This window comes from Panthera pardus, unplaced genomic scaffold (assembly GCF_024362965.1).
Source record: "Panthera pardus isolate Hobbes unplaced genomic scaffold, ASM2436296v1 HiC_scaffold_3, whole genome shotgun sequence".
Taxonomy (NCBI): domain Eukaryota; kingdom Metazoa; phylum Chordata; class Mammalia; order Carnivora; family Felidae; genus Panthera; species Panthera pardus.
In genome coordinates, this window is record NW_026526876.1 from 6893259 (window position 1) to 6919570 (window position 26312).

General features: G+C 46.8%; 1 protein-coding gene across 1 annotated transcript in view; it reads right to left on the minus strand.

Moving 5' to 3' along the window:
- Positions 1 to 26312, minus strand: part of DNAH9 (dynein axonemal heavy chain 9) — a 333637-nt gene that overhangs the window by 59680 nt on the left and 247645 nt on the right. The window contains 7 exon segments of the mRNA XM_053893249.1: positions 5828 to 5950; positions 8070 to 8240; positions 12551 to 12691; positions 17636 to 17800; positions 18761 to 18965; positions 19944 to 20066; positions 25074 to 25309. Coding sequence (XP_053749224.1) covers positions 5828 to 5950; positions 8070 to 8240; positions 12551 to 12691; positions 17636 to 17800; positions 18761 to 18965; positions 19944 to 20066; positions 25074 to 25309 — 1164 coding nt within the window.

Genomic DNA, 26312 nt, shown 5'->3' on the forward strand with positions numbered 1-26312 from the left:
CAAAACCAAATTTTGGGTGGTGGTTCATCCCATCCCATTCCTTGAGAATGCCCACATAAACATTAGTCACTTGGACACTTTTCTGCAGTTCTTTCCATTATTACTTGACTCTGCTTATACATTTGGTCTCTTCCATGAGATTAAAAGGTAGAGTATGTCCAAAGCATCTACCACAATGCCATGAATTTTAAGTATCCCAATACCTTCTTGCTATTTGAATTCATCTGTTCGTCCATCCATCCATCCAGTCAACATTTATTGAATGCTTCATGCCAGGCACTTGGGGGTACAAAGGTAAAAAAAAAAAAAAAAAGGACACACGCCTTTAAGGAACTTGCAGTCCTAAGTTAAGGAGAAAGGACAGATGAGGGAGGCCTTCGAATGTAAGTAGAATTCTGTTGGGCAGAGATGGAGGGAGAGAAAAGGGAAGGGCATTTAATGCGGTGGGGTCAAGGAGAGTCAAAGTCTGGAAACGGGAGGGGGGGCCTGTCAGAAAGCAGTGTGTCAGCAGCAGAGGGGTCTTACGGGTGACCCGGGGCAGGTAAAGCTAGAGAAGGACATAGACCCTTAGTCTGGGCTCGCCAAGTCTCATTTCCCATGTGGACGAACACAGGTCCTGTCTTCACATGCCCTTTCACACGGGCTCTGTGTCCCCCCCCCCCCCCCGCCCCACTTGACCTTGGCCACTAAGCAGGGGGTGCATGTCACTCTATTGAGAGGTGGGGGCCAGGGGGAGTGGTGTGTAGCACGGGGAAGGGGGAGCCAGGAGTGGAAGGCTCTGGTCCCAGCACCACCGCCCCACAAGCCTCTTGCGACTCAGAGACTGTGGGCTTTGATTTTCCCACTTGGATAATGAGGCCATGCAATACCGTTGCTCACATTCTAATGTAGAAACGAGTGCTTTGAAGACAGTAACGCCCTCCCTGCTGCTTCCTTGGGGTTCCTGCAGTTACTGAATCCCCCCACCTGGCTTACTTGCCTGTCACTCCCACAAGACTGTGAGTTCCCTGCGGGCAAGGACTTTCTTAGGCGTCTCTGAAAGCCTTGGAACTAGCAGGCTGCCTGGCGCTTAGCAAGTGCTCAATTAATAAAGTTTGACATCTGGGCCGCCAGCAGGAGGGCTCTTGACAGGCTGCGAAAAGCTGCTGCTACTGTAATTACTTCTCTCTGGGCTGAGGAACCGACTCCCATCTTCTTACAGCTTCACCCCTGCTCCCAGCTGGCATCACCATTAACCCTTCGGCGGGCCCATTACCCCCTCGGGCGATACCACAAAACTGAGCACATTATGCCCTGATCAGCGTTCCCAGCTGCCATGACTGGGTCTGAAACACGCTTTCTTGAGGCTCTGGGTTGAGCACAATTGCAACATTTAATCTTCCAAATGAGGCAAAGGGATTTCTAGCCTTCTAATAAGCTAAATGGAAATGACTAATTAACCTAATTACATTGGGCTGTGCAGCAAAATACAACTGTGCAAATTGGCGTCCAGAGTGGAAGGGAGAGGTCCTTTCAGACTCTGACAAAGGCGTGCATCATCGAAGAGATTTTATAATGGAGAAAGGGACGTGCCATTACCTTCCGGCTCAGCATTTGGTGAGACTTAAAACATCCTCACAAAGGATAATCATAAAAGGAGTCTTTTATCTCAAAGAGTTCGCTCATTACCTGATTATTAGTTCTTCTGGGGAAACAAGGCAAGCGACCTTCCTCATCAGATAGAACTAAAAACTTTTGTTTGGTAAGTCATATCCTATGCAGTTGTATTTATGTCTTCAGGCTAACATTCAACCCAACACTTAAAAGGAGCGCTGATCAAAGGCTTTGGTGATGTGTACTACGCATCATATTTTGTTCCACCTGCTGACATCCTGCCCCGTGCTTGAGCGGGACGGGGGTGGCCTTTTGCTGCCCTACCTAACGCAACTCAGAGAACGAGAGAGAAAGCTAAGCGCTCATTTGTAAAAGGCTTCGACCAGCCAGACGAGCTTAGCCCACACAACCAAACGGAGAAGCGAAGCGGAGCAAACAATCCGTCTCGTGGAAAGAGAAACGGAACTGGGTGGCGCAGGAGCTTTCGAGTTGAGTAACGTCAAGTGAAAGTGGTAGGGTGTGCTTTCGAGTCATTTATTCTTTATGACTTTTGCTGCGGAGGGCTCTGTGGCGTAGCACAGGGAAAGGCAAGCTGGACTGGAATTCCAGACTCACAGTTCCTCAAGGTTTCACCTTCAGTGGACAAGTTCCATCAGGCACGATGCCCATCAACCACAGCAATATATACACCCCACAGCCGGGTAATTAATAATCATAACTATTATGGGGTGAGCTGTGTTCCCCAGAAAGATGGGCCGAAGGGCTAACTTCCCAGACTTGTGTGTGACCTTATAGTTGGAGGTAGGGTCTTTGCAGGTGTGATCAAAATGAGAGGAGGTCACCAGGGTGGGCCCGAACCCAGTACGACTGGTGTTCTTAGGACAGAAGAGGTCAAGACACACAGAGGGAAGATGACATGTGAAGGCCGTGGGGATGGACTGAGGCCGCCACAAGCCAAGGAATACCCGGAGCCACTGGAAGCTGGAAAAGGCAAAGAAGGATCCTCTCCTAGAGACTCTGGAGGGACCATGACGCCGCTGACATTTTAATTCCAGACTTCCAGATTCCAGAACTGCGAGAGGACCCAGGCTGTAGTACTTTGTGATAGCAGCTCTAGGAAACTAATGCCATGGCCATAACCATAACTATAATCACAAGTACCTTCCATTTACTGACCATTTACTATCTGTTCAACGGAGCCCTAGGAGGTGGGTATTATAATAGCCATTTTGCAGATAAGGAAAGAAAGGTTCAGAGGAATGAGATCATGTGCCAGAGGCCACACACACTCAAACTAGAACTTGAACCCAGGAATGTCTGGCTCCAGAGCCTGTGTTAACCAGTCCATCATTACTCCGGTTCTGCAAATGGGCTCATTCAGAACTGATTTCCAGAATCTATTCCCTCCATAAGGGCAGCAGACTATGAGTCGGTATTCTCAGCCCTGGGGCCACACTGTCCATCAAGGTAGTCAATGAGCCAATGAAATGTGGCTCATGTGATTGAGGAATTGCATTTTTAATCGCACTTAATTTTGATTATTGTTTTTTTTTTTTTAAGTTTATTTACTTAAGTAAACTTTACACCCAATGTAGGGCTCGAACTCATGACCCTGGGATCAAAAGTCTCATGCTTTTCCTGCTGGGCTATTTCAGCTGCCCCAATTTTAATTATTTTTAAATTTAAGTTCAGAAGCTGGAACTTGGCTTTAGTAATTTGGAAAACTTTTAAGTACGTTCTTAACAACTTAGGTCAATATTGTAAATCTAAGTTTTGTGAACTCTAAATATGTATCCAGTGCTTGCAATGAAAAGTTAACATCTGAATTGAAATGAGCTGTACGTGGGGCTCCTGAGTGGCTCAGTCGGTTAAGTGTCCAACTTTGGCTCAGGTCATGATCTTGCGGTCTGTGAGTTCGAGCCCTGCATCATACTCTGTGCTGACAGCTCAGAGCCTAGAGCCCACTTCAAATTCTGTGTCTCCCTCTCTGTCTGTCCCTCCCCTGCTCATGCTCTTTTTTTTCTCTCTTTCTCTCTCTCAAAAATAAAGATTAAAAAAAAAAAAGAATGAGCTGTACGTGTAAAAACTACACACCAGAATTCAATGACTTGATAGAAAAACAAAAAATATTTCATGAATAGTTTTTATAACAACTACCTATGCAAATGGTATTTTGGCTACCCTAGGTTTTTCTCCACAAATCTCTGCATTTATTATGATTTTTCTTAGAAATCTTGGAACTTTGTTATTTTGGTTATTGTTGTGAATGGAGTTCTTCATTACTTCTTTTCCAGTATATTATTCCTCTTCTTATCTGCCAGACAGGGTCCAGAATGACAAATGCAGTTAATAAATGAAAATCACTCACACCTTTGCTGTTTAGGTCAGGGATCAGCAGACTATAGCTTGCAGACCCAATCTGGCCCACCGCCTGTCTTTGTAAATAAAGTTTTATTGGCACTCAGCCATTTCCGCTTATTTACACATCGCGTGTGACTTTGGCAGAGCTGAGTAGTTGTGACTGAGTCTGGCCCTCAAACCATAAATATTTACTGTGTGACCCTGTACAGAAAAAGTTTGATGAATCCTGATTTAGATACAGCCCTCAAGATGATTCAAAGAATACCTGTGGACTCTGAAAAAGAAGTTAGAAAAATTTTTTGGGCAAAGAAAGGCAGCATGAGTGAAATTAGCCTCGAATTTCCTAAGACGGTTCCTTCGAAGAGGAGAGCGTGTGTATAAATATTACGTTCTGGGCTTCTGTTATAAAATGAATCCACTTGGATGGCTCTTAGGGGAATTATGCTCCGTGAACAAGCCAGTCCGCCAAGGTTACATGCTATAGGATTCCATTTACATAACGTCCTTGGGAGGACAAAATTGTACAAGCGGAGAACAGATTAGTGGTTGCCATGTGTGAGGCAGTAGGGGAGGGATCAGGTTGTTGTGGTCATAAAGGGCAGCATAGGGGTCCCTACAGTGATGGAATTTTCTGTACCTTGACCGGGGTGGTGGTACCTTGGTGGTACCTTGACCGGGGTTCTGTACCTTGACCGGGGTGAATCTTCACATGTGAAACATACACACACACACACACACACACACACACACACACACACACAGGCATAAAAAATTAGTGAGATCAGACTCAGATTAGTGGATTGTATCAATGGAAATTTCCTGGGTGTATGTTCCAAGATAGGAATGCAAGATGTTACCACAGAGGGATGCAGGGTATGAAGGATATTTCTATTATTTCTTATAATTGCATGTGAATTCGTATCATGTCAACATTTTAAAAAACTTAATAAAAAATGTAAAGAGCAAGAGAACCACTCCCGTCACTTGAGAGTCCTTTGTTCTATGAACTGTGTACAACATGCAACAAACATGGATAATCACAAAGAGGATTAATTTCGTGTAGATGCCAGTGTCCCCAAAGCACCAGCACCCGCTGTGTGTAAGCATCCAGGTGTGGACCCGACGGCTGCCTACGTGGATGGTGGCCCGGACCCTGCAGGGGGGAACTGCTCAGTCAATGTCACTGCTCAGCATCATATCACACACCCATCGTGTCACATCAATGCAGGCATGGTCCCTACAGCAAGGAGCTCATACTTTGTGATCTTTTCGTGGAATAACATTCATAGAATCCCAACCACACTCAGCTGCGTAACATGGAAAGACAACACGCTTTGCGTTAAATGCGAATAAAGAACATCGATGTCCCGGGTGAACGTGAGAATAAAATGCATTTCTCAGGTGCTCAATAAATGTGAGCTATTATGAACCGGTAGGAATCCCAGCCTGGGATGCATCCCCCACTGAGTTAGGACCCGCATGGATGTGCCTGGACAGAGCCCTGGCAGGTGTCTGGTTCCTGGGAGCCCTGTTGGAGCACCCCCACACGGCCTGAGGGCCCCACAGAGGAGCCCGCGGTCCAGCCCTCAGTGCCGGCAGGTGAAAGGCAGCTCGGCTGAGGCAGGGAAGCTCCCGGATCTTCCTGTCGCCCCGCATCCTGAGGGCAGAGCCCTGAACCAGCGTGCACCTGTTCCACTGACAGCCTTCCCAGCAGGCCCGGGAAGGGTGAGCTCTGCTGTGGGGGGCCAGGTGAAGGCACGCACCCGTGTTTAACCCCCAAGGAGCGCCGCGCCGACTTCACGGGGACAAGTGTCAGGGGAGAAACTCCAAGAGCTGAGAACTTGACTTTTTTCAAGGGGCCTTTTCTACTGACCTTTATGCCACCCCAGGCCTGATGGGAGAGGAAGCCCACGGGACTGGTGACGCCCGTCTGCCCCGGAGATCGAAGCAGGAAATCCAGCGTGGCCACACTCACTTCCCCGCTCGTGAGGAGGATCTGCAAGGCGGAAGAACGATACCACGATGCTTTAGGGGTGCTGGTCACAGGGTTCTCGAGATCTGGGGGTTCGCACTCGGTGTAATCATCGCTGCTTTGAACCCTAGAGCGTGCTCATCAGTGTCGGTTGTTTTAAAGAAGGTGGAGTGCTGGGCACCTGGGGTGGGGGGGGGGGTCAGTCAGTTAAGCGTCTGACTCTCTAACTTGGCTCAGGTCATGATCTCACGGTTTGTGGGGTCGAGTCCCGCATGGGGCTCTGTGCGGGCAGCGTGAAGCCTGCTGGGGATTCTCTCGCTCCCTGTCTTTCTATCCCTCCCCTGCTCGCTCTCTCAAAATAAACAAAAATAAACGTTCAAGAGGGTGGAGTGAAAGAAAGTGGGTTATCTGCGCAAATCACTTCTGGGTATGTGTATATTCACCCACCAACATCAGGGTGACATAAATGCACACAGTGAGTGACCAGCTACCTTGATTAGCAAGCGTTCTGTCTATCAGTCCTAAATGCCACGGAGCACATCTCTGCGATCTGGGAAGATGACACATATAAGTGACATGCCTGAGGAGGATGTCAAAGTCACATACGGACACATGCAAGAGAGAAATGCACGAATGAATCAATAATGCTAAATAAAGGGGTTCCAGAATAGGGGAGTGACCAGCAAGCAGGGCAGTGGGATTAATTTGATGAAACCTTTTTATTCTTCCTTCTCCTCCTTTGTTTTTTTGTTTGTTTTTTTTTTTTTTTTGAGAGAGAGAGAGAGCAAGAGAGCGAATGTGAGCAGGGGAGAGGCAGAGAGAGAGGAAGAGAGAGAATCCCGAGCAGGCTCCATGCTGTCAGCACAGAGCCCGATGCAGGTCTTGATCTTATGACCGTGAGATCATGACCTGAGCCGAAATCAAGAGTTGGACGCTCAACTGACTGAGCCACCCAGGTGCCCCTTTCATTTTTTGAAGTAATCTCTACACCCAATGTGGGGCTCAAACTCATGACCCCAAGACCAAGAGTCACACGTTCCACTGACTGAGCCAGCCAGGTGCCCCAAGTTCTTCTGATGATACCACATGCTTCTGGGCTGGAGAGGGAATACAGAGGGTGACAGGGACCAGCCACACTAACACTCCCCCGTGGATTCAGGCTTTGGAATATGCAAACAGAGTCAGCCCAGAAGTCATCATAGCATATCTGGTGTTTAGAATTGGAAGAGGCCTTCGAGATAATCTAAGCGTGTTCCCAGTTAACTTACGGAAAAAATTCCCAAACCTAAATGATTAGAGGGATAAGTGCGAGGAAATAAATTCTCGTGGCTTTTTGATGTTGAGAGTAAGTGGAAGACAAGGTTTTCTTATTAACACTGGAAGTCCCTGATGCCCCCCAAGCCCTTGAGAATCAGAGTTCTTTAGGACCTTTTCAAGGCCAAATCTACTATGGCTATGGAAAGACATTTGCAATTTCTTAAAAAAAAATTTTTTTTTAATGTTTGTTTATTTTTGAGACAGAGAGAGACAGAGCATGAGCAGGGAAGGGGCAGAGAGAGAGGGAGACACAGAATGTGAAGCAGGCTCCAGGCTCTGAGCTGTCAGCACAGAGCCCGATGCGGGGCTTGAACTCACAAACCGTGAGATCATGCCCTGAGCCGAAGTCAGACGCTTAACCAATCGAGCCACCCAGGCGCCCCGACATTTGCAATTTCTTATTCTGAGGGAAGGTTGGGGCATGAAAGTCACATCCCTAGAGGTAAATAAATAATGAGGGACGCTCTACATTTCTTCTAGCATCTCAAAAAGTATCTAGTTTTTGGTATGGCCGTTGAGTTCCATTTTTAGTGCCAGCTTGGGTTGATGGCTAGTGGCCGGCTGGAGGACAATGTTGGGGAGGATCCTAGGTCATCCAAGGTAAACGAGTACAACGGTTGATTAGGCATGTTTGCCATGAGTGTGACAATGGTGAGGCAGCATGCACGCGCCATATTGGACCTTCTTGTCCAATGCCTCTGCGTAGAGCCTAACAGTCTTCACCTTCTATGGGAAGCGAAGTGAAAAGAGCAAACTTTCTTTACACCTGCTGGTTGGGTACTGGAAAATGACGTGTTTTCTGGAAACTTCTTGATTCTACTTTTACCTGAAAGGTAAGCTGGGCAAGGTAGGTCAGCTTATCACACTCGAAGAGCCCACGTGTGGTGTACTGGTATACGGAGAAGGTGATGCTGTCTATCAGATTGGTCACACGCGCCTTGAGGCTCTCATCCGGAGCGGCCTTCTCCACTGCCTTCTGGAAGACGATGCTGAAGGCCTGGGGGCAGGAGGTTGGACACTGGTAATTTACATAGCTCTCTGTATACATGACTAGTAGACTCACCTGTGAAGAATACTGTAATTTGCCAGCCTCAGAAATGTTTTCCCAGCATATCCTGCCAAGAAGGGACCGTGGTTGGGGCGCCTGGGTGGCTCAGTCGGTTAAGCGTCCAACTTCGGCTCAGGTCACGATCTCGCGGTCCGTGAGTTCGAGCCCCACGTCGGGCTCCGTGCTGACGGCTCAGAGCCTGGAGCCTGTTTCGGATTCTGTGTCTCCCTCTCTCTCTGACCCTCCCCCATTCATGCTCTGTCTTTCTCTGTCTCAAAAATAAATAAACGTTAAAAAAAATTTTTTTTTTTAAAAAAAGAAGGGACTGTGGCAACAAGACAACATTCTATTAGCTCTTTTCTTAGTTTGCTCATATGAATTGTTACATTGCCATGACGTGGGCAAAGCTATGAGGCATACACACAAGAGCCTACAGTTCTGACTGGTGAAAAGTGACTATCCAGGAACCAAAATAATTCAATTAGATCCAGTAAGTTCTGTTGGATAACCACCCCCACAAATGGGTAAGCACAGTCAACAATAACCAGCTGGGATTAGTGATACTATCCAGTAAATTCCAGAATTCCTGATGGTAGAACCAAAATGGGTTGGACAAATCTGTTGTCTTAAAGAGACTCTTGTACATAATAGGTACTCAGAATATTTTAAAATTAATTATTTTTCCTTTTGGTAATGATCAGAATCTCATGTGCTGTTTTTCTTCCTATTAAGTCTGCAGTCATTTGGAGAATCCTTTTACACACCCTTTATTTCTTCATAGACCCTTCCTGAATCAGAGAGCAGGGTGCGAGGCCTGCTTTGGCTACGTCTTCTGAACATTAAGGGTCTCTTATGAAATACAAATGATATGAATCAATTTTTCGTGGTTTACACGTATACAGCATTTATACAAATCAATATTAGGAATGCTGCACTTTGTGATATGCATAGAATGAGTCATTAAAGAAAATAAAAATCAAGATATAATCAGGCCTTTCCAATTCGTGGCTATGCAGATTTCCAGTCTTTACTCTATTGCCCTTTGGTGGCTTCAAAAAAAAAGAAGAAGAAAAAAAAAAAGGAGTCTTGGGTCTTTCCAACACCAGGTATTTAAACCTCAGTGGAAACCATATAAAATTTGCATCTCGAGATTTCCTCAGTTGCAAAATGGGGGGGAAAATAGGACCTCCTATTTTTCAAAGTTCCATGGTGTTTCTTGTTAAGGAAACCCTTGCAGGCTCCCTTCTTCAGTCAGTTTTGATGATCCTAGCAAAATCTTCTGACTGCCTTCAACCCAATCCACGGTGATGTGTGCCCACACCTGGTAGGCTGGAGATTAGCTCAGTGGAGGTGGGTCATGTCCCCCAGGTCCACACAGAGAAATCTGGACAACTTATACTGGCGAGTGAGTCTGCAGAGACTGAGTGTATAGCTTTCCCCAGGGCGTTACTGTGCCTTCTTTTCCCTAAATCTATCTTTATTGAAATGATAGTGATCAGTAAAGAATCTCCAGCTACTAAGTTTAGACAAGGTGGTTCACGAGTCAGAAAAAAGACCTAAAGAAAATGCAAAGACTTAGGTACGCTTAGCATTTTCTTTACATTCAGCTAAGTTGGGCTCCCTTTTCCGTTCCATCCTAAAGGGGACTCCCATCCTCCTGACTTCCAGGAGGAAGCCAGCGCTGGGCTGACCTCTGCTTGTACGACACCCTCCTGGAGGTCATCTGTTGTGCACATGGTCTCATGGCTGGCTGTAACCACCCTGTCACTCTTCTAGGGTCCCTGTCCATGGCCTTGCGCCTTAGATAGGTTTCACCTTGGGGGCGCCTGGGTGGCTCAGTCAGTTAAGCATCTGACTTCGGCTCAGGTCATGATCTCATGGTTTGTGAGTTTGAGCCCCATGTCGGGATTTTGCTGACAGCTCGGAGCCTGGAGACTGCTTTCGATTCTGCGTCTCCCTGTCTCTGCCCCTCCCCCGCTTGCACCCTCTCTCTCTCTCTCTCTCTCAAAAGTAAATAAAAACATTTAAAAATTAAAAAATATATGTTTCACCTTGTCCTTTCTACCAGATTGTGGGCACACTGAGGACGGAAGTCAGTCCTTAGCAACACAGAATCCAGCCCAGCTCTTCACGTACGATAGGCATTCAAAAGATCTGTTAATGAATGACTGTGTCCCACTAGTGCCCTAAAGAGCTTGGGCAAAGCATGAGAGATGCTCCAGACCGAGGGTCTCAAACTCAGATGCCCCAGGGGCCAGGTGTGTGAGACCAAACGGGGACGAGGGGAAGGAACGTGGCCAGAGGGAGGCAGAAGCTGATCCTCGAGGAGCCATCCATCCCCTTAGCTCCAGCCAACTTCTACTGTGTGGAAGGAATGGGGGCTCAGTACTGGAATCCAACACACTTTCACGGGAAGCCAGGCATCTGGATTAGTGGTCGTCCTGACTCTTGGATCTTCACCACCAAGGAGGGTGAAAAGCCCTCTGAAAATAGGTCAACAGGCCTTCGGTTTGAGATCAGAGCTCTGTGCTCTTTGCTTCTGTCTGATTCTTCCCTTCCCCACCTCTCTGAGCAAGGTCCCTCCTCCCTGCACAGAAGACACGAAACAGACGGACATAGGCCTTCCAGCCGGCGGTCTTATCTTTCTCAGGACCCCCTGGCCCTCGGCCAGTGAAGCCTCATTAACCCTCTCTTAGCCTTTGGCTGAGTTCTGGAGAAAAATGACAACGCACCCCCGTTCCATCTTAACCTTGGTACGAGCTTCCCAGCTTTTTCAAAACTGGCTCTTGAAGAGTGTCTGGTTGTGTAAAAGCCAAGAGACACATTTGGACATATTCCTGCTCAGAGCCATTTGGGAAACAGGGATCTGTGGCTGGAGCAGCGACCGTAAAACCCAACCTCAGACAAAAGCCAAGATCGTGGAGACCCCAGGGATTGGTTTTTCTTCCCATCGCACAAGGTTTCTAAGTATACTGTTGTTTCGGTCCCTCTGAAGACCTTCTTATCATTAAGCATTTAAATCTGCTCTCGATGATCAAGCTGGTTGGCAAGTCTTAATAACAGTATGGGGGCCAAATGCCTCCCCCCCAAAAAAAACAGTGCTTCTATGACAACACAAGCCTCGATCAGGGTGTTATTGCTGCAAAACAACTTTCCCCATGTTTCCGAACACATCTTTTCTTGGGTTTCATTTGATTTCTTTTCAGCCACTCTCAGAACTGGGGAGCCCTCTTACAGCTATTCTGCTTACCATGCTAACTCTTACGCTGTCTTGAAACATCTCGTGATTCTTTCATCGTTTGCTTTGACCTGAATACGAGGCCAAGCATTAGATTGCTTTTAAGTGCATCAAATATAAACACAATTCCTTTCATCTGCAGAGACTCTGAGTTGAGGGAAGGGGACCCGGAAATGGTAAAATGCCATCCGCCATTGAATGAGCCCCAGGGACTGGAGACCTCCTGATGTCTTACCTGCTCACCTCCGACCCCACACCTTGACCTCCATCAAGTGTTCCCCTTCGCAGAATGAGGTGTAAGCTCTGACTGTGTGTGTGTGTGTGTGTGTGTGTGTGTGTGTGTGTGTGTGCGCGTGTGTGTGTGTCCATCCTCTGTTAGGTCGAACCACAGAGGTTGTTCAGAAATGCTGCACTATCCCTAATGCGTCTTCAACTGCGCATACCCTACGGGAGAAAGACAGACTTTCATCGATTCACTTAAAATTTATAGGGCTTTATTTTTTCATGAGTAAGTTAAGAGCAGTCAGCACTTACAATGTGCTAACACCTTTGGTGTTAGAAATATTTCGGCAACCATAAAGCAGTCGCCTGGAGGAACTTAGGGTAGCGAGGAAACTAATTGAAGGCTGGACTGACGCCATTCCTTGGTCTTAACCCCTATGAAAGACACGCACACCTGTGATCGTCCCTATCGTATTTTAAGCTCTTTTGGGGGGCAGTGGGGGGCCACTTCTGATATTTCTTGGTTCTCTTCCTTGCCTTCAGTAAGCTTAGCACCCACCGTGTCACCTGAGTGAGTGAGGCTGGGACAGCTCCTGCTCCTGTGGGAATAACCCGTGAGTCCTGAGTGACCCAGTTAAAGAGATGAGGACTGTAAGGTGGGTCTGAAGGTACCGTCACAGGTCCCCCGGATTTGATCTGATAGACCTGCCGTAGCCCACGGAGCCCGCGGGTAAGCCCTCCCGGACAGCTGGGTGGCTGTATGACCAGGTTTACGCAAAACCCCACAGGTGTAGGTCACCTTGAGAGAAAACTGGTACATCGGATGGATCTTGCTGAGGTCATTCATGATGAAGTAGAGCAGGGAGGCCCGGGCGGCTGCGGGCCGGTAGTGTTCGCGGGCCTCGTTGATTTTCACTTCCGTCACCCTGGCCTCCTGGACCTGGTAGGGAAAGAAATAGCGGTCCGTTGTTCACACCAACCCGTCAGCCTGGCTTCTCTGTGTCCACACACACCGTGTCTGTGTGTGGGGCAGGTGGGTCTGGGTGGGGATAGCAGCTAGAAGATTAGGAAGCTGCTGTGGTTTTTTTTTTTTAATGTTTATTCATTTTTGAAGTGGGGGTGGGCAGAAAGAGAGGGAGACACAGAATCTGAAGCAGGCTCCAGGCTCTGAGCTGTCCACGTAGAGCCTGAGGCGGGGTTTGAACCCATGAACCATGCATGAGATCATGACCTGAGCCAAAGTTGGATGCTCAACTGACTGAGCCACCCAGGCGCCCCTGCTGTGTGTTTTATTTTTTAATAGAGCATCAGTGAGAAAGGAGGTGATCTTTCACAAGCATGAGAATACACACACAGACACACACACATGCATATATTACTTGAAAATAAACCAGTATTACAGGCAGTGAAAGTCCAGTGAAAACAGCATAAATTGAATTTTGTTTTAATTTTTATGAAAGAGTTCATATGTAAATTCACAAAGAGGATCTCTCCTTTTAGTAAAAAAAAAGCCTTAATTCCCGTATAGTTAACACAGAGCATGATATTAGTTTCAGATGTACAATACAGTGACTGAACCCTTCCATACATCACCCGGCGCCCATCAAGATAAGTGTGCTGTTGGCCCCATCACCTACTGCCCCCCCACCCCCACCTCCCCTCTGGTGACCGTCAGTCTGTTCCCTACAGTCAAGACGCTGTTTCTTGGCTTGTCTCTCTTTTTTGTTTCATTTTTTAAAACGCCACATATGAGCGCGATCATAGGGTATTTATCTGTCTCTGATCATTTCCCTTAGCATTCAAGTCTCTAGATCCATCTAGGTTGAAAGAGGATCTCTTTCAATGGAATAGTTTATTATCAGAAAATTTCTTATCACAGGTAAAAATGAGGAAACAGACCCAAGCGTCAGAGAGGGAGTCTGAAAGAAGAGGCCACTAAATACAAGCCTCAGTATGACCTGCCTTATGCTCCAGACGAGTGAAACTAATGATAATTTCTGAGACTCTCACAGGAAAAAAAAAACCAAACCACAACGATCCTTTTCAAAGATCAGCTTGCCATAAACAATTAGGAACTTCAGAAGGAAGTGTTACCAAGGGGGAAAAGGAGAATCTACTCCCCCAAAATTCCCAGGAGGATTAGCATCCCAAGAGCTGAAGATCCCTGAATAATCTATAACTCACCATTAACTATTTCGGTTTAAAAGCAGTAGAGCTGAAGAAAAACATAAAATCGGGACATTAGAAAGAGGAGCAGCTATTACCTAGAAAAAAAAATGAACTCACTAGGACTTTTTAAGAAATTCAGTTATTTAAATGAAAAACCCAGTGCACAGGTTAAATAATGGACCAGTGCTGGAAGGAGAAGATGAAAACTAGAAGACAGATCTGAGGAAATTGGAACAAAGGTAGCTCAGAGAGAAAAGAAAAAGATGAAAAATATGTATGAGGTTGTGAGACTTGGCAGACAGAAAGAGAAGATTCAGAATACATTTAACAGAGATACAGGACAGAGAGAACGAGGGAGAAGCAACACTTGGAGGCGTAACGGTTGAGAATTTTCCGATCCGGTGAAAGACCAGAGCTTTTAGAAGAAGCAGTCAATGTCAAAGAAAGTTTACTATCCACAGACCCTTGAAGAAATAATTATTTGCCTCAATTAGAAGATCACATCAAAAGGGGGAAATGAGATCTGAGAATTTCTTAAATATGTGGTTAATCTAAATAACAAGGGCTATAAAAAATGACCACCATAGGGGCGCCTGGGGGGCTCTGTCAGTTGAGCATCCGACTACGGCTTAGGTCATGATCTCGTGGTTCGTGGGTTCGAGCCCCACATGGGGCTCTGCACTGATGGCTTGGAGCCTAGAGCCTGCTTCAGATTCTGTGTCTCCCTCTCTCTCTCTGTCCCTCCCCCACTCACACTGTGTCTCTCTCTGTCTCTTGAAAATAAATAAATGTTAAAAAAAAAAAAAAGAAAATAAATGTTTAAAAAAAATGACCACCATAGGAAAAGGAAGTAGAAGGTGGAACTAAAATATTATAAAACAGTAACAGAAGATGGAAAAGGATGATCAAAGTATTCTAAAGTCCTTATATTGTCTTGGGAGAGGCCATATATCCCTTTATATTAGACTTTGTTAAATCAGTATATATATTGTTAAGTCATATAAAATGAAATACAATTTTCATATGTAAATGAAACAAGGTTAATCAATAAAATAAAGTAAATTAACTTTTTTTTAAGTTTATTTTGAGAGAGAAAGAGAGAGTGTGTGCACATGAGTGGGGGGGGGGGGGGGTCAGATAGTGAGAGAGAATCCCAAGCAGGCTCCATATGGACAGTGCAGAGCCCCACATGGGGCTCAATCTCATGAAATGTGAGATCATGACCTGAGCTGAGATCAAGAGTCAGATCTCTACTGAAGTGACTGAACCACCCAGGTATCCCCAAAGTAAATTAACTTTAAAATCAGGAGAGGATAAAGATGAGAATGATGAAAAATCAAGACGGGAGAAAAAGACAAATAAGCGTGGTTAATAGAAAACACAAATGAAGGCAGTAGAAAGAAATTCACTCTACCGATAATGTTAATAAATGTAAATTGGTTAAATTCAGTAGCTAAAGACAAAGCTTTTCGGAAGGGGGTGGACTGAACAAAAACAGCTACTCAGAATGGTGTTATCACAGATCCATCCTTTTCAAGCTCACCTGGGTTCCTAATGCTGTCCACTAATTATATTTCCTGAATTAACTTTTACTCTTATTTCAGTAAACCTTCACTCCTCTCCCCAAACCGCCTGCCTTACTACCACTCCTTCACTCTCTGCAGGTGAATGTGACTCATGCTTTCACCGTCTATAGAGAGACCATCAGGAAGGAATTTCCTTAATTTCTGCCTCTCCTCTGATTCCTTGAAGTTTCTGTCTCCTTACCTCAGTTGCCTGGAGAATCCATGGACCATGGATCTCATTTCTAGACTCATGCTTGCCCCCAACCCCTATCACTTTGGAACTAGCTCTCCATCTTTCCAAAGACAAGTTCATCATCTGTGACCTAAATTAGATTTCCTCTGACTTTCTCATGTACCCCGCTACATTAATTGTTCCTTCTTTTTCCTGTAAATTCACCTTCTCTTATCAACTGCGGCTTTTACTTTACAAACCAGGCATCGTCCCACCTCCGGTGAAGATCTTACCGCACCCAATCTTTCCCGTCTCACGGGACCCATGTCTCCTTTAAGTCGCAATCCTTTCTTTCTCTGCCATTTCAGTTTGGCTTCTTTCAAGGGTAGCTTATATTCTCTTTCCCTTTTTCTGATCCCATTTGCTCTCATTCTAATTCAGTCTGGCTTCTGCTTCCATGACACCACTGAAACCATTCTCTGCAAGATCACTGATGACTCCTTTCTGCAAAGTTCAGTGGCCACATCCCAGCCATACCTTGAGTCCTCAGCATCATTCAACATCACCGGCACACCCTCTTGAGATGCTTTCTTTTACAATCCCTTATTTTCCTGCTTTTCTTCCCATCTGTCTGCTCTATTCCACAGTCAACATGTTCTGTATTTCTCCTAAAACGTCTGAGGATTCTTCTCAATGCTCTATTCTTCAGTCTCCTCACTGCACACACATCTCCCCCATGACTTCCTCTGCTCTCAGTTTCAATGATCAACTACTTGTTGATGACTCTTAGCACCAACCAAGGTCATTTATCTGGAAACTCAAGGAAGGGACCTACGTGAATGGCCCAAAGGCGTTCCAAACTCAACGCAACACAAACGAAACTAATAATGTCTTCTCATCCCCAGATCCATTTCTGCTCTCATCTTTCAGTTATTGGCATCAATGCCTATCTAAGTGTTTATTCCTGGAATCTGAGATGTTTCCTGGGCTAAAACTTTACCCATATATCACCATGTGTGAGCTGGGTTCTGTCCCCCCAGGCCCCATCTCTCCTACCCAAGACAGGGGGACTTGTACACAATTACTATACAAACTCTGCACTCCCTTTTCTAGAGATATGGAGGCCACAGAGAACCAGGAGTGGAACCTGGTGGCCACACCGCGGCCACAGAGACAATGTGAACCTGGACCTTCCTGCTCTCAGGCTCCCATTCCAACTTCATTTGTCTGTTACCCCAGTGTGGGCATGAGCTGGTCTACCTACACCACCCGTCATCACCTCTCATTTTTCCTACCCTGTCCCGACCCACAACAACGGCTTTGATATGTGGAGAAATCCCAATAATCTGACCAACAGTGCCTTCCCTCAGAGGTGTCCTGTTACAGACTCATTTATCCTGCTCAGAACCAGTATCTTCATTGCTCCTCTGATCCAACAGCAGGGCTGTGGATGAAAAAGAGCCTGTATAGTTTCAGCAGCCTCCCCGCAAAGGGCGAGGGGCTCGGATGCCCTCAAATCCTGTCCTTCCGTCTCCCACAGGGGGGAATAAAAGCCTTCCAGATAATGTGAGGTAAAGGAAGGAAGCTAGAGACCGCAGAGTTTCCCGGGATGATAGCCGTTTTTGAGAGCTGGCCTTCCTGAGCAGCCACCGAAGCTGCTTGCATTGCAATCAGACTTTCGAGACTTTTGCCGGCTGGCGGGCTTTCTCAGGGAGCAACCGTGAGCCAGCCAGTGCTCACGGCACACAGGGGTGCGATTCCTTAGCCTCAGGGCAAGTGTGCAAACTCTCAGCAGGCACAGAGTTCACGCTCGCCAAATGTCTGTGGAGCCGAGGGGTCAAACTCCTTGCCCAGAAGGCGGGAACTCCCTGATGCACGGCATGAGGTGGTGATCTCAGGAATCCTGCCCGCCTTGACTTTCTGGAAGGAATGTGGGAACCTACCAACGCTACCTGGGAACGCTGCCAGGCAGTTTTACCTTCTTCTCGACTTCCGCGGCCGTCTGCTTGGTGGTCTCCAGGTTCTCCACTAAGGCTGTGTCCCCCAGGAAGTTCCCAGATGCTGAAGAGAGGCGAGAAAGCAGGTTGTCTTCTAGTGTTTTCAGGGTGATTTTGAACCCGTTCTGTTGCTTGGTGAGATCTGACTGCAAACACAGAGCAAGGGGGAGTCAGGTGCAGGAGCCCAGCGCACCCTATGCTTGGCGTAGGTCTGAACAGATAAACGCTACGGGGTCTTCTTTTTTAATGTTTTTACTTGTTTTACAGGCAGGGGAGGGGCAGAGAGAGAGAGGGCAACAGAGGATCTGAAGCAGGTTCTGCACCAACAGCAGCGAGCACGATGCGGGGCTCGAACTCACAAACCTCGAGGTCATGATCCAAGCCGAAGTCAGACGCTCGACTGGCCGAGCCACCCAGCGGCCCCTGAGGTACCTTCTTAATGTGTCCATAACCTTGGCTGGCTAGCCCCAGCCCCTTCTCAGAGGAGAAAACACAGTGCTGGCACATAGCGTGTTCCCTCAGCGGAAACTATTTGTGTGACTAGTCAGAGGGTAGGGTCAAGTTCTCATTCTCTGGAAGGTCACCTCTATTACCTCTTTACTGCCCCAAATGAATGGCTCTCCTGTAGATGCTCTTTACTTGGAAAAAAAAAATCAACAGACACTGACAAGTTTAGAAAAGCTCATCGCTGGAGCCTTCTTCAAAGTCGGAGTGGGGCTCCGGGGTCCAAGCTGACCTCCCCTCGCCTTCCCTTCCTGATCATTAGATTCCATACCCTAAAGCACTATGATGCTACTGGGGGGGGGGGCGGGGAACACGTGAGTTCAGGCAGCTGTCGTTTCTTTGCCCTTGTACTGCATGGGATTATTGCTTTTCGAGCCCTGGAAAGAACAATCTTCCTGTTGGGGGCCCCAGCCGCAGCTACTCTGGTCATCTTCTGTTTCTTTTCTTTTTAAGTTTATTTATTTTGAGAGAGTAAGTGCAGGCAGAGAGAGAGAGAGAGAGCGAGAGAGAGAGAGAATCCCAAGCAGGCTCTGTGCTGTTAGATCACCGCAGCAGTCACAGAGCATTTTCTTCCTCCCTTCCTTGGTGGATCCCCCACGAACCTTCAGCTGCTCCAGGTCCGGCCTCTCCATGCTGACCACGGCGGCCAACAGCTGGTCCTCCAGGCCATCCCTGGTCACCGTAAAGTTGATCAGGGTGGCCTGAGCCTGCAGCTCGGGCTGGTAGTGAGGATTGGCCAGCTTGGTGTGAAGGAGGAGCCGGAAGCTGGGGTTGTATTCACATTCTTTGTCTCCGATTTTGACGAATCTGGAACACGAAGGGTCATGTGAAGGTGGGGTGCCTTCCTGTGAGATTTGGTTTGGGACAGAATTCCAGATAGTTTTTGTTTGTTTGTTTTTTGCAAGATCATAGCAAACAATATAGCCACATTCGGATTCCTCTCAAGCAGGTCTAGCCTGAACGCTAGGATTCTTACTTGCCCTAATGTGGGGAAGGGGGGTGGAGGGTGGGAGACTTTCTCCCACGGCCACCATGTTGGATTTTGCACGTGCCACTACAGGGAGAGGCATCCAGGGAGTTGCCCAGGGAGGTGAGTACGTTATGAAACGTGCCCAGCAGATGGCAGTAAAGCGTTTGCAGGAAAGGGCACCCTAAGTTTGCAGAAACGTGCCTTCTGGGCTAGCAGCGATGGGGTCCCTTTTCTTTCATGGCTGATGGAAAGTAACTGCTAAGGTGGTTAATTCAGTAAGTGAGCACATAATAAGGACATGGAAAGGGTATTTATGGCCTGGGCAGTGGGTGAGGCTCTGGAATGAAGCAACCCATCATCATAAGTACCTCTTCTCCTTCCTCTCTCGTGTCCCTCCTTCTGCCAGACTCTTGCTGAGCCCCTGACCACTTACCAGCCCCCAAAGCCACCGGGACTCAACAGATGGACAGAGAACCGAGTTCTCAGAACCCAGAAGTCTGGCTTGGGTAAAAATGACTCATGCTTACGAGTCAGTCTGCGTTTTGACCACTTTCCTTCTAAAGTTCTTCCAAAACAGTGCACCGCTAACATGTAGGGGGAAGTCGAGGAGGACGTGACCGGACAGGAGCTAAGTGATTCCAGAAAACTGTCTCTATGAGTCAAGGGCAGCTGAGTGTTCCCCTTGGGTCCCGTCGGAGCCACCGGACGGGAGTTAAGGAGAACGTGTTCTGGGCAGAGCAGATCTGCTCACGGGGTTCTACCTGGGGCGACCATCCAGTTCCTCACACAGGATCAACAACATGGCTAAGTCGTACCGTCCTTTCTTGATGACTTCTCTCCCGAGCAGGGGACCCAGGACAGGATCAACGGATTCTTCCAGGTTTTCGATTAGCACCACATCTCCAGCTTCCAGGGCACGCTCTATGGTCTGGAGATACCTGGGGAGAAAGTCGGGCAGTGTGAGCTGGGGGCAAGGTGCGGATCCACAGGAAACGTAACAGGACGACCGTGGCCTCAGTGGCAAACGTGGAGGTGCAGCTACCTGGGATGACTTCGGCGGTCACGTGCTTCTCTGTTTAAAGTGATACTTAGGCGATCTCATAAAGTTTTAGAAAGAAGGAAACGTTGTAAAACACAAAAAAGAATACGGAAATGAATGTAACCCTTCCATCGGTCATTTACATCTTGGTGTTTAACACGTATGTTTGGAGATATTATATTCTCGAGTTTATTATTTGTATTTTGTTATATATTATTCGTTTATAATTTAACTTACATTCGCACCTCTCTTTGTTATTGGATGTCACGCAGCACATTTATCATTTGGTTCCTGTACGTAAAATGTATCAGAAACATTTCCCCATCTCATTAAATATATATTTGAAAAATTTTATTATTATGTTAATGTTTTTCTTAACGTTTATTTGAGAGAGAGAGTGCGAGCAGGCGAGGGGCAGGGAGACAGGGAGACACAGAATCGGAAGCAGGCTCCAGGATCTCAGCTGTCAGCACAGAGCCCGGCACGGGGCTCGAACTCTTGAATTGTGAGATCATGACCTGAGCTGAAGTCGGACGCTTAATCAATGAGCCACCCAGGTGACCCTAAAAATTGTATTATTATGTAAAAAAATGTTTATTTATTTTGAGAGAAAGAGCATGCACGAGCAGGGGAGGGACAGAGAGAGAAGGAGAGAGAGAATCCCAAGTAGGCTCTGTGTTGCCATCACAGAGCCCGATGTGGGGCTTGATCCCATCAACAGTGAGATCTTGACCTGAACTGAAATCAAGAGTCAGACATCCAACTGGCTGAGCCATGCAGGCACCCCTTAAATATTCTTCTAAAATAATTTTCTATGACTGGCTGTCAGGCTGTACTTATATACCTTAATTTATTTAACAATTGCCAAAACTAGGTTGTTTCAAAAGTGTCAGTGTTATGTAGAGTTTAATAAACATGTTAAAAGGTTGATCTTGTCTAAATATATGGATAAGTTTGATGTAATTCCAATTCAAACAATAGATAACAATAAAACTATAGAGATTGATCATAAATAAATCTTAAAGGTAACCTAAAAGAAAACAATAAGGATGATTAAAAATATAAAAGCTACCAAGAAAAAGAGGAGGTATTCATATTAGCTAATACTAAAATATTTTAGGGGCATCTGGGTGGCTCAGTCAGTTAAGCATCTGACTTCAGGTCATGATCTCATGGTTCATGAGTTCAAGCCCCACATCGGGTTTTCTGCTCTTAGCACAGAGCCTGCTTCAGATCCTCTGACCTCCTTTCTCACTGCCCCTCCTCCACTCATATTCTCCTTCCCTCCCTCCCTCTCTCTATCTCTCAAAAATAAATTTAAAAAAATAAAATATTTTATGTAACTTTAACAATACAGATATAGAGGAAGAAGCAAATTCTAAAATATTTTCTATAACTCGAACAAACTGGATATATAGGAAGAATCTGAAAGGGTATCATATCCCCCAAAGTTAGAGTTTTCCCCTGAATGATGAATTATAGGGTATTTAATTTCTTTTATTTTGTAACATCACCCCCCCCCCTTTTTACTGTGATGATACATGACTTTTGTAATGCGAGTTGCCACTATAAATGTTGCTAAATACAAAGCTGAGTAATTAAAAGCTGGTATATTATATAAATGGAAAAGAATAAAGACTGTGTAATAAAATAATTTAATACAGAGTAAAATGTCATCTCTAATTAATCAAGGAAAGGATGGAGAATTTAATAAATGGTATTAGAACAATGGCTAGCCACCTGAAAGTGAAAATTAGGTCTGTATCTTATATAGCACCCTAAAATATATTTCAGGTTATTGGATTTCAATGTTAAAAGAAAACACCTACAAAAGCCCTAAAAAAATCTAGGTGAATATTTATATAATTTCTGGAGAGAAAAAGGCTTTTCTAATCATGACATATAGAATAAATGGATGACATATCTGGACACAAAGGAGGCCCTCAGGGGCACGTGGGTGGCTCAGCTGGCTAAGCGTCTGACTCCTGGTTTCGGCTCGGGTCACGATCTCACAGTTTGTGAGTTCGAGCCTCACATCGGGCTCTGCGCTGACAGTGTGGAGCCTGCTTGGGATTCTCAGTTCTCCCTCTCTCTCTCTGCCCCTCCCCTGCTCACTCTCTCTCTCTCTCTTGCTCTCAAGAAATAAATGAACTTGAAAAAAAAAAGCCCTCAGAATAAAAAACCCAGCAGCTGTCATCTGTCAAACCCCATAAATAAGATTAAAAGACAAATGACCCACCAGAGCAAGTATCCACTCATGTGATGAAGGGAGACCATACCCAACAGTCTTCACACATATTGTAATATAATATTTACATTCAGATAATATACAACAGATCTAGAAAAGCACCCAACAGAAAAGTGGATGGACAGGAAACAGAGAATTAACTGCACACGTGTTTACCGAAGCCCTACTATGTGTCAGGCACTGTTTTTGGTACTTAGGGATATAGGACGAGCAAAGAGGAAGAACGCTTGTATCTAAAAGGCAGTTGTTGGCCAATTAGAAAGGGATTTTTCTGATGTTTATTTATGTTTTTATTTAGAGAGAGAGCGCGTATATGGGAGGGGCAGAGAGAGAGAGGAGGAGACAGAGAATCCCAAGCAGGCACTGCACTGTCAGTACAGAGCCTGACTCGGGGCTCGAACTCATGAAACTGTGAGATCACGAGCCAAGCCAAAGGCAGGAGTCGGGCACTGAACCAGCTGAGCCGCCCAGGCACCCCTAGAAAGGAGTATTTTGATCAAAATGCGGGGAGAAGGCCAGGATGACATTAGTCTGATCGATGGCACAGGTTAAAATATACCCGGGGGTACCTTGGGATTCATTTCTCCTCTTATCCTCTCTAGAAGAAAGGATCCGTCTGGCAGTCAATATTTGCTTGAACTATTTTTGTAACATTGCGTGTTTGATTTAAACAACGCCGGCTGATCTGGACCTCTGGGCAACCGCGTCTGGGACGTGTGACCAGACCACCAAACCTCACCTTGGTGGCTGTGGGCTGGGTTTCTAACGGAGAAGCAAATGCTGCCTCCGTCAGTTTTTTTTTTTTTTCTTAAATTTAATTATTTTAAAATTGTGCTTAAAATATACGGAACACAAACTCTCCCATCTCAGCCGCTTTTAAATTCTGATTAAGTTTTCAAGCAAAGCTCTGCCAAAGTAAAGTGTGTTTTTATGCACAGGAATCCTTTCATGTAACATCACTGCAACAATCCTATTTTGATTGAGTTCTAAGTTAGCCAGGGGAAAAGAGAAAGCAGTTATGGATGTTTCCATTTCCATTTCCCAGCTCGGCGCATCAAGTACGTTCACATTACCATGCTACCGTCACCACCTTCCGTCTCCAGAAGTTCTCCACCTTGCAAAACCGAAACTCTGTACCCTTTAACCAGCAACTCCCCACACCCCTCCCTTCAGCCCTTGGTAACACCATCCTGCTTTCTGCCTCTTGCGAATTTGATAACTTGAGGGACCTCCTACCAGTAGAACCATACGGTATCTAGAAAAGCACCCGACAGGTCTACAACATAGATCTTTTGGGTCCTTTTGTGTCTGGCTTTTTTTCACTCAGCATAATGTCCTCAAGGTTCGTGTCAGAACCGCCTTCCTTTTTAAAGCTAATATTTCACTGCATGGATACAACACGTTTCGTTCATCCGTTCGTGTGTCGACGGATACTTGGGTGGCTTCTACATTTTTTTTTTTAATGTTTATTTTTATTTTTGAGAGACAGGGCGTGAGCGGGGGAGGAGCAGAGAGAGAGGGGGAGACACAGAATCCGAAGCGTGCTCCAGGCTCTGAGCTGTCAGCACAGAGCTCGAACTCACAGACCGTGACATCATGACCTGAGCCAAAGTGGGATGCTCGGCCAACTGAGCCATCCAAGCGCCCCAAGGTCGCTTCTACATTTTGAATATTGTGCACCGCGCTATGAACATGGGCATACAAACGCCCACTGCTTTCAAAATGGTATATTCTGGCGGACATTGATTTGCTTCCGTGAACCTCAGTTTCCTCAGATGTGAAATGGTACCTACCAGTCGTGCTCGTCTTATCAGTTGTGCGGATTAAGGAAAGCATTTGAGATGAGGTCCCTAACACCAGGACTGGCAATAAATGATCTCTGTCGCTCCTCCTCTTCCCCATGGCGCCCTCCTATCCCGCTCACGTATCCTAACGTCACGGACAAGAATCCAGAGCAGAGACTACAAAGCTAAGTTCTAACCCAGTTAATGAAGCCATGGGGTGGGAGACGCCAAGGTCTGGGGTCGTGAAGTGTGGTGGGTGCTGATAGCAATTCTCAGAGACACTCATGTCCCTTTGTGTAGTAACGGCCCCATCGGGAATGTGTGAAGCTGTACGAGGCAGGCGAAAGGGCTCTCGGGGGTTCACCGCTAACTTGGCTATACTTGCTGCCAACTGCTATATCCGGTCATTCTTCGGGAGACACCGCGTTTGGGTTTGTTCTGGGGGGCGCTGGGCCGGAGGTAGAAACAACGGGTAGACAAGTGGGCTCCAGGATGCGCTAAGACAGGCACTTTTTGGCTCAATTGAGGGAGACTTTATAAAACACAGAACTGCCTGATGGTGGAGCGTGATGGGGAGGTCATGTCCAAGGAGAGGTGTGAGTGTGAACACGATGGGGGGGGGGTGGGAAGGCGGGGAGAAAGGGCCCCTGATGGGTCAGGAGGCGGTCACGCACGATTCCTAATGACGAACACAACTACCCAGGCATCTTCCATGGAGAGGTGTCCTAAAATGGGAAGAGAAACACAGGAAGGCTCGCGGAGGGACCGGGAGGGTAGAGACAACCCGCTGGGGTTGTCTTACGATCCGCTCACCCCATCTGTCTTCTCTCTGCACAGGTGGCGAAAGTCAGAAGTGATGTGCTCAGCCACCTACCCCTTCTGACCAATCCGGGTGACCCGCAGGTTCTCGCCGTATTTGTTCTTGATCCATTTCATGCCTTGTAGCTGCGGGTCAACCACGAGCGGCCAGCGCTCACAGGTGACCACGATGGTGGCGTTCTCCACGGACATGCGGTCTGCGGGGAGGCCCTGGTTCTGCCAGGCTGCCACGTCGGCCTCGTCCGTCAGCATCCTCAGGGGATCCAGGGTGGGGGTGACCGGGATGGGCACCTGACGAGGGAGAAATGAGGCACGCGCTCAGAACTGAGGCAAGCCTTCTCAGCCAGATCCAAATGCCCCTGAAAAGGGCTTTCCTGGCTGCGCGATTATTTCTGGAAGCAGGTTTTCTGAACGTCCTGAGGGCATTTTTTCTCTCGGTGGGTGAACACCAGCAGCCAGGCTCGGTGACCCTTTGTTCATTAGCGCATTCGCCCAAATCAAATTTCTAGCATCGATGATTTGTACGTTAGCAACAGCCTCCTGTCTGCCCTCGCCCGTGTTAACAGGGTCACTTTCCTGCTGCTCTCTCATTCTCACGCGGGCCCCTGGCCTCGTGGGCGTTCCCCTGTCGCTGCCAGCCCACGCCACCCTTGCTGTCCCGTATGTCACCCCCTGCTGACGAAGGCCCGGCTTGCACACAACCGGAGGTGCCTACTTTTCTCCCTGCCCAGAACATTCCACTTCCAGGGTGGATTATAGGGCTCCTCCTTTCCTTTTTCTGTTGACCTCTCTCAGCTCAATTCTGCTGCTAGTCCTATTTTCCACTGGGGGCACGCGCGCATTTTTGTTAATTGGGGTAAAATTCACGTAACTTAAATGAACCATTTCATTTATTTTTTTATTTTATTAAAAAAAATTTTTGGGGGGGTCGCCTGGGTGGATCAGTCGGTTGAGCGACCGACTTCGGCTCAGGTCATGATCTCACGGTCCGTGGGTTCGAGCCCTGCCTCAGGCTCTATGCTGATGGCTCAGAGCCCGGAGCCTGCTTCGGATTCTGTGTCTCCCTCTCTCTTTGCCCCTCCCCCGCTCATGCTCTGTCTCTGTCTCAGAAATAAACATTAAAAAAAAATTTAAAAATAAAATTTTTTTTTAATCTTTCTTTTTGAGAGAGAGACATAGAGTGAAAGCGGGAGAGGGGCAGAGAGAGAGGGAGACACAATCTGAAGCAGGCTCCAGACTCTGAGCTGTCAACCCAGAGCCCGACGTGAGGCTTGAACCCATGAACCGTGAGATT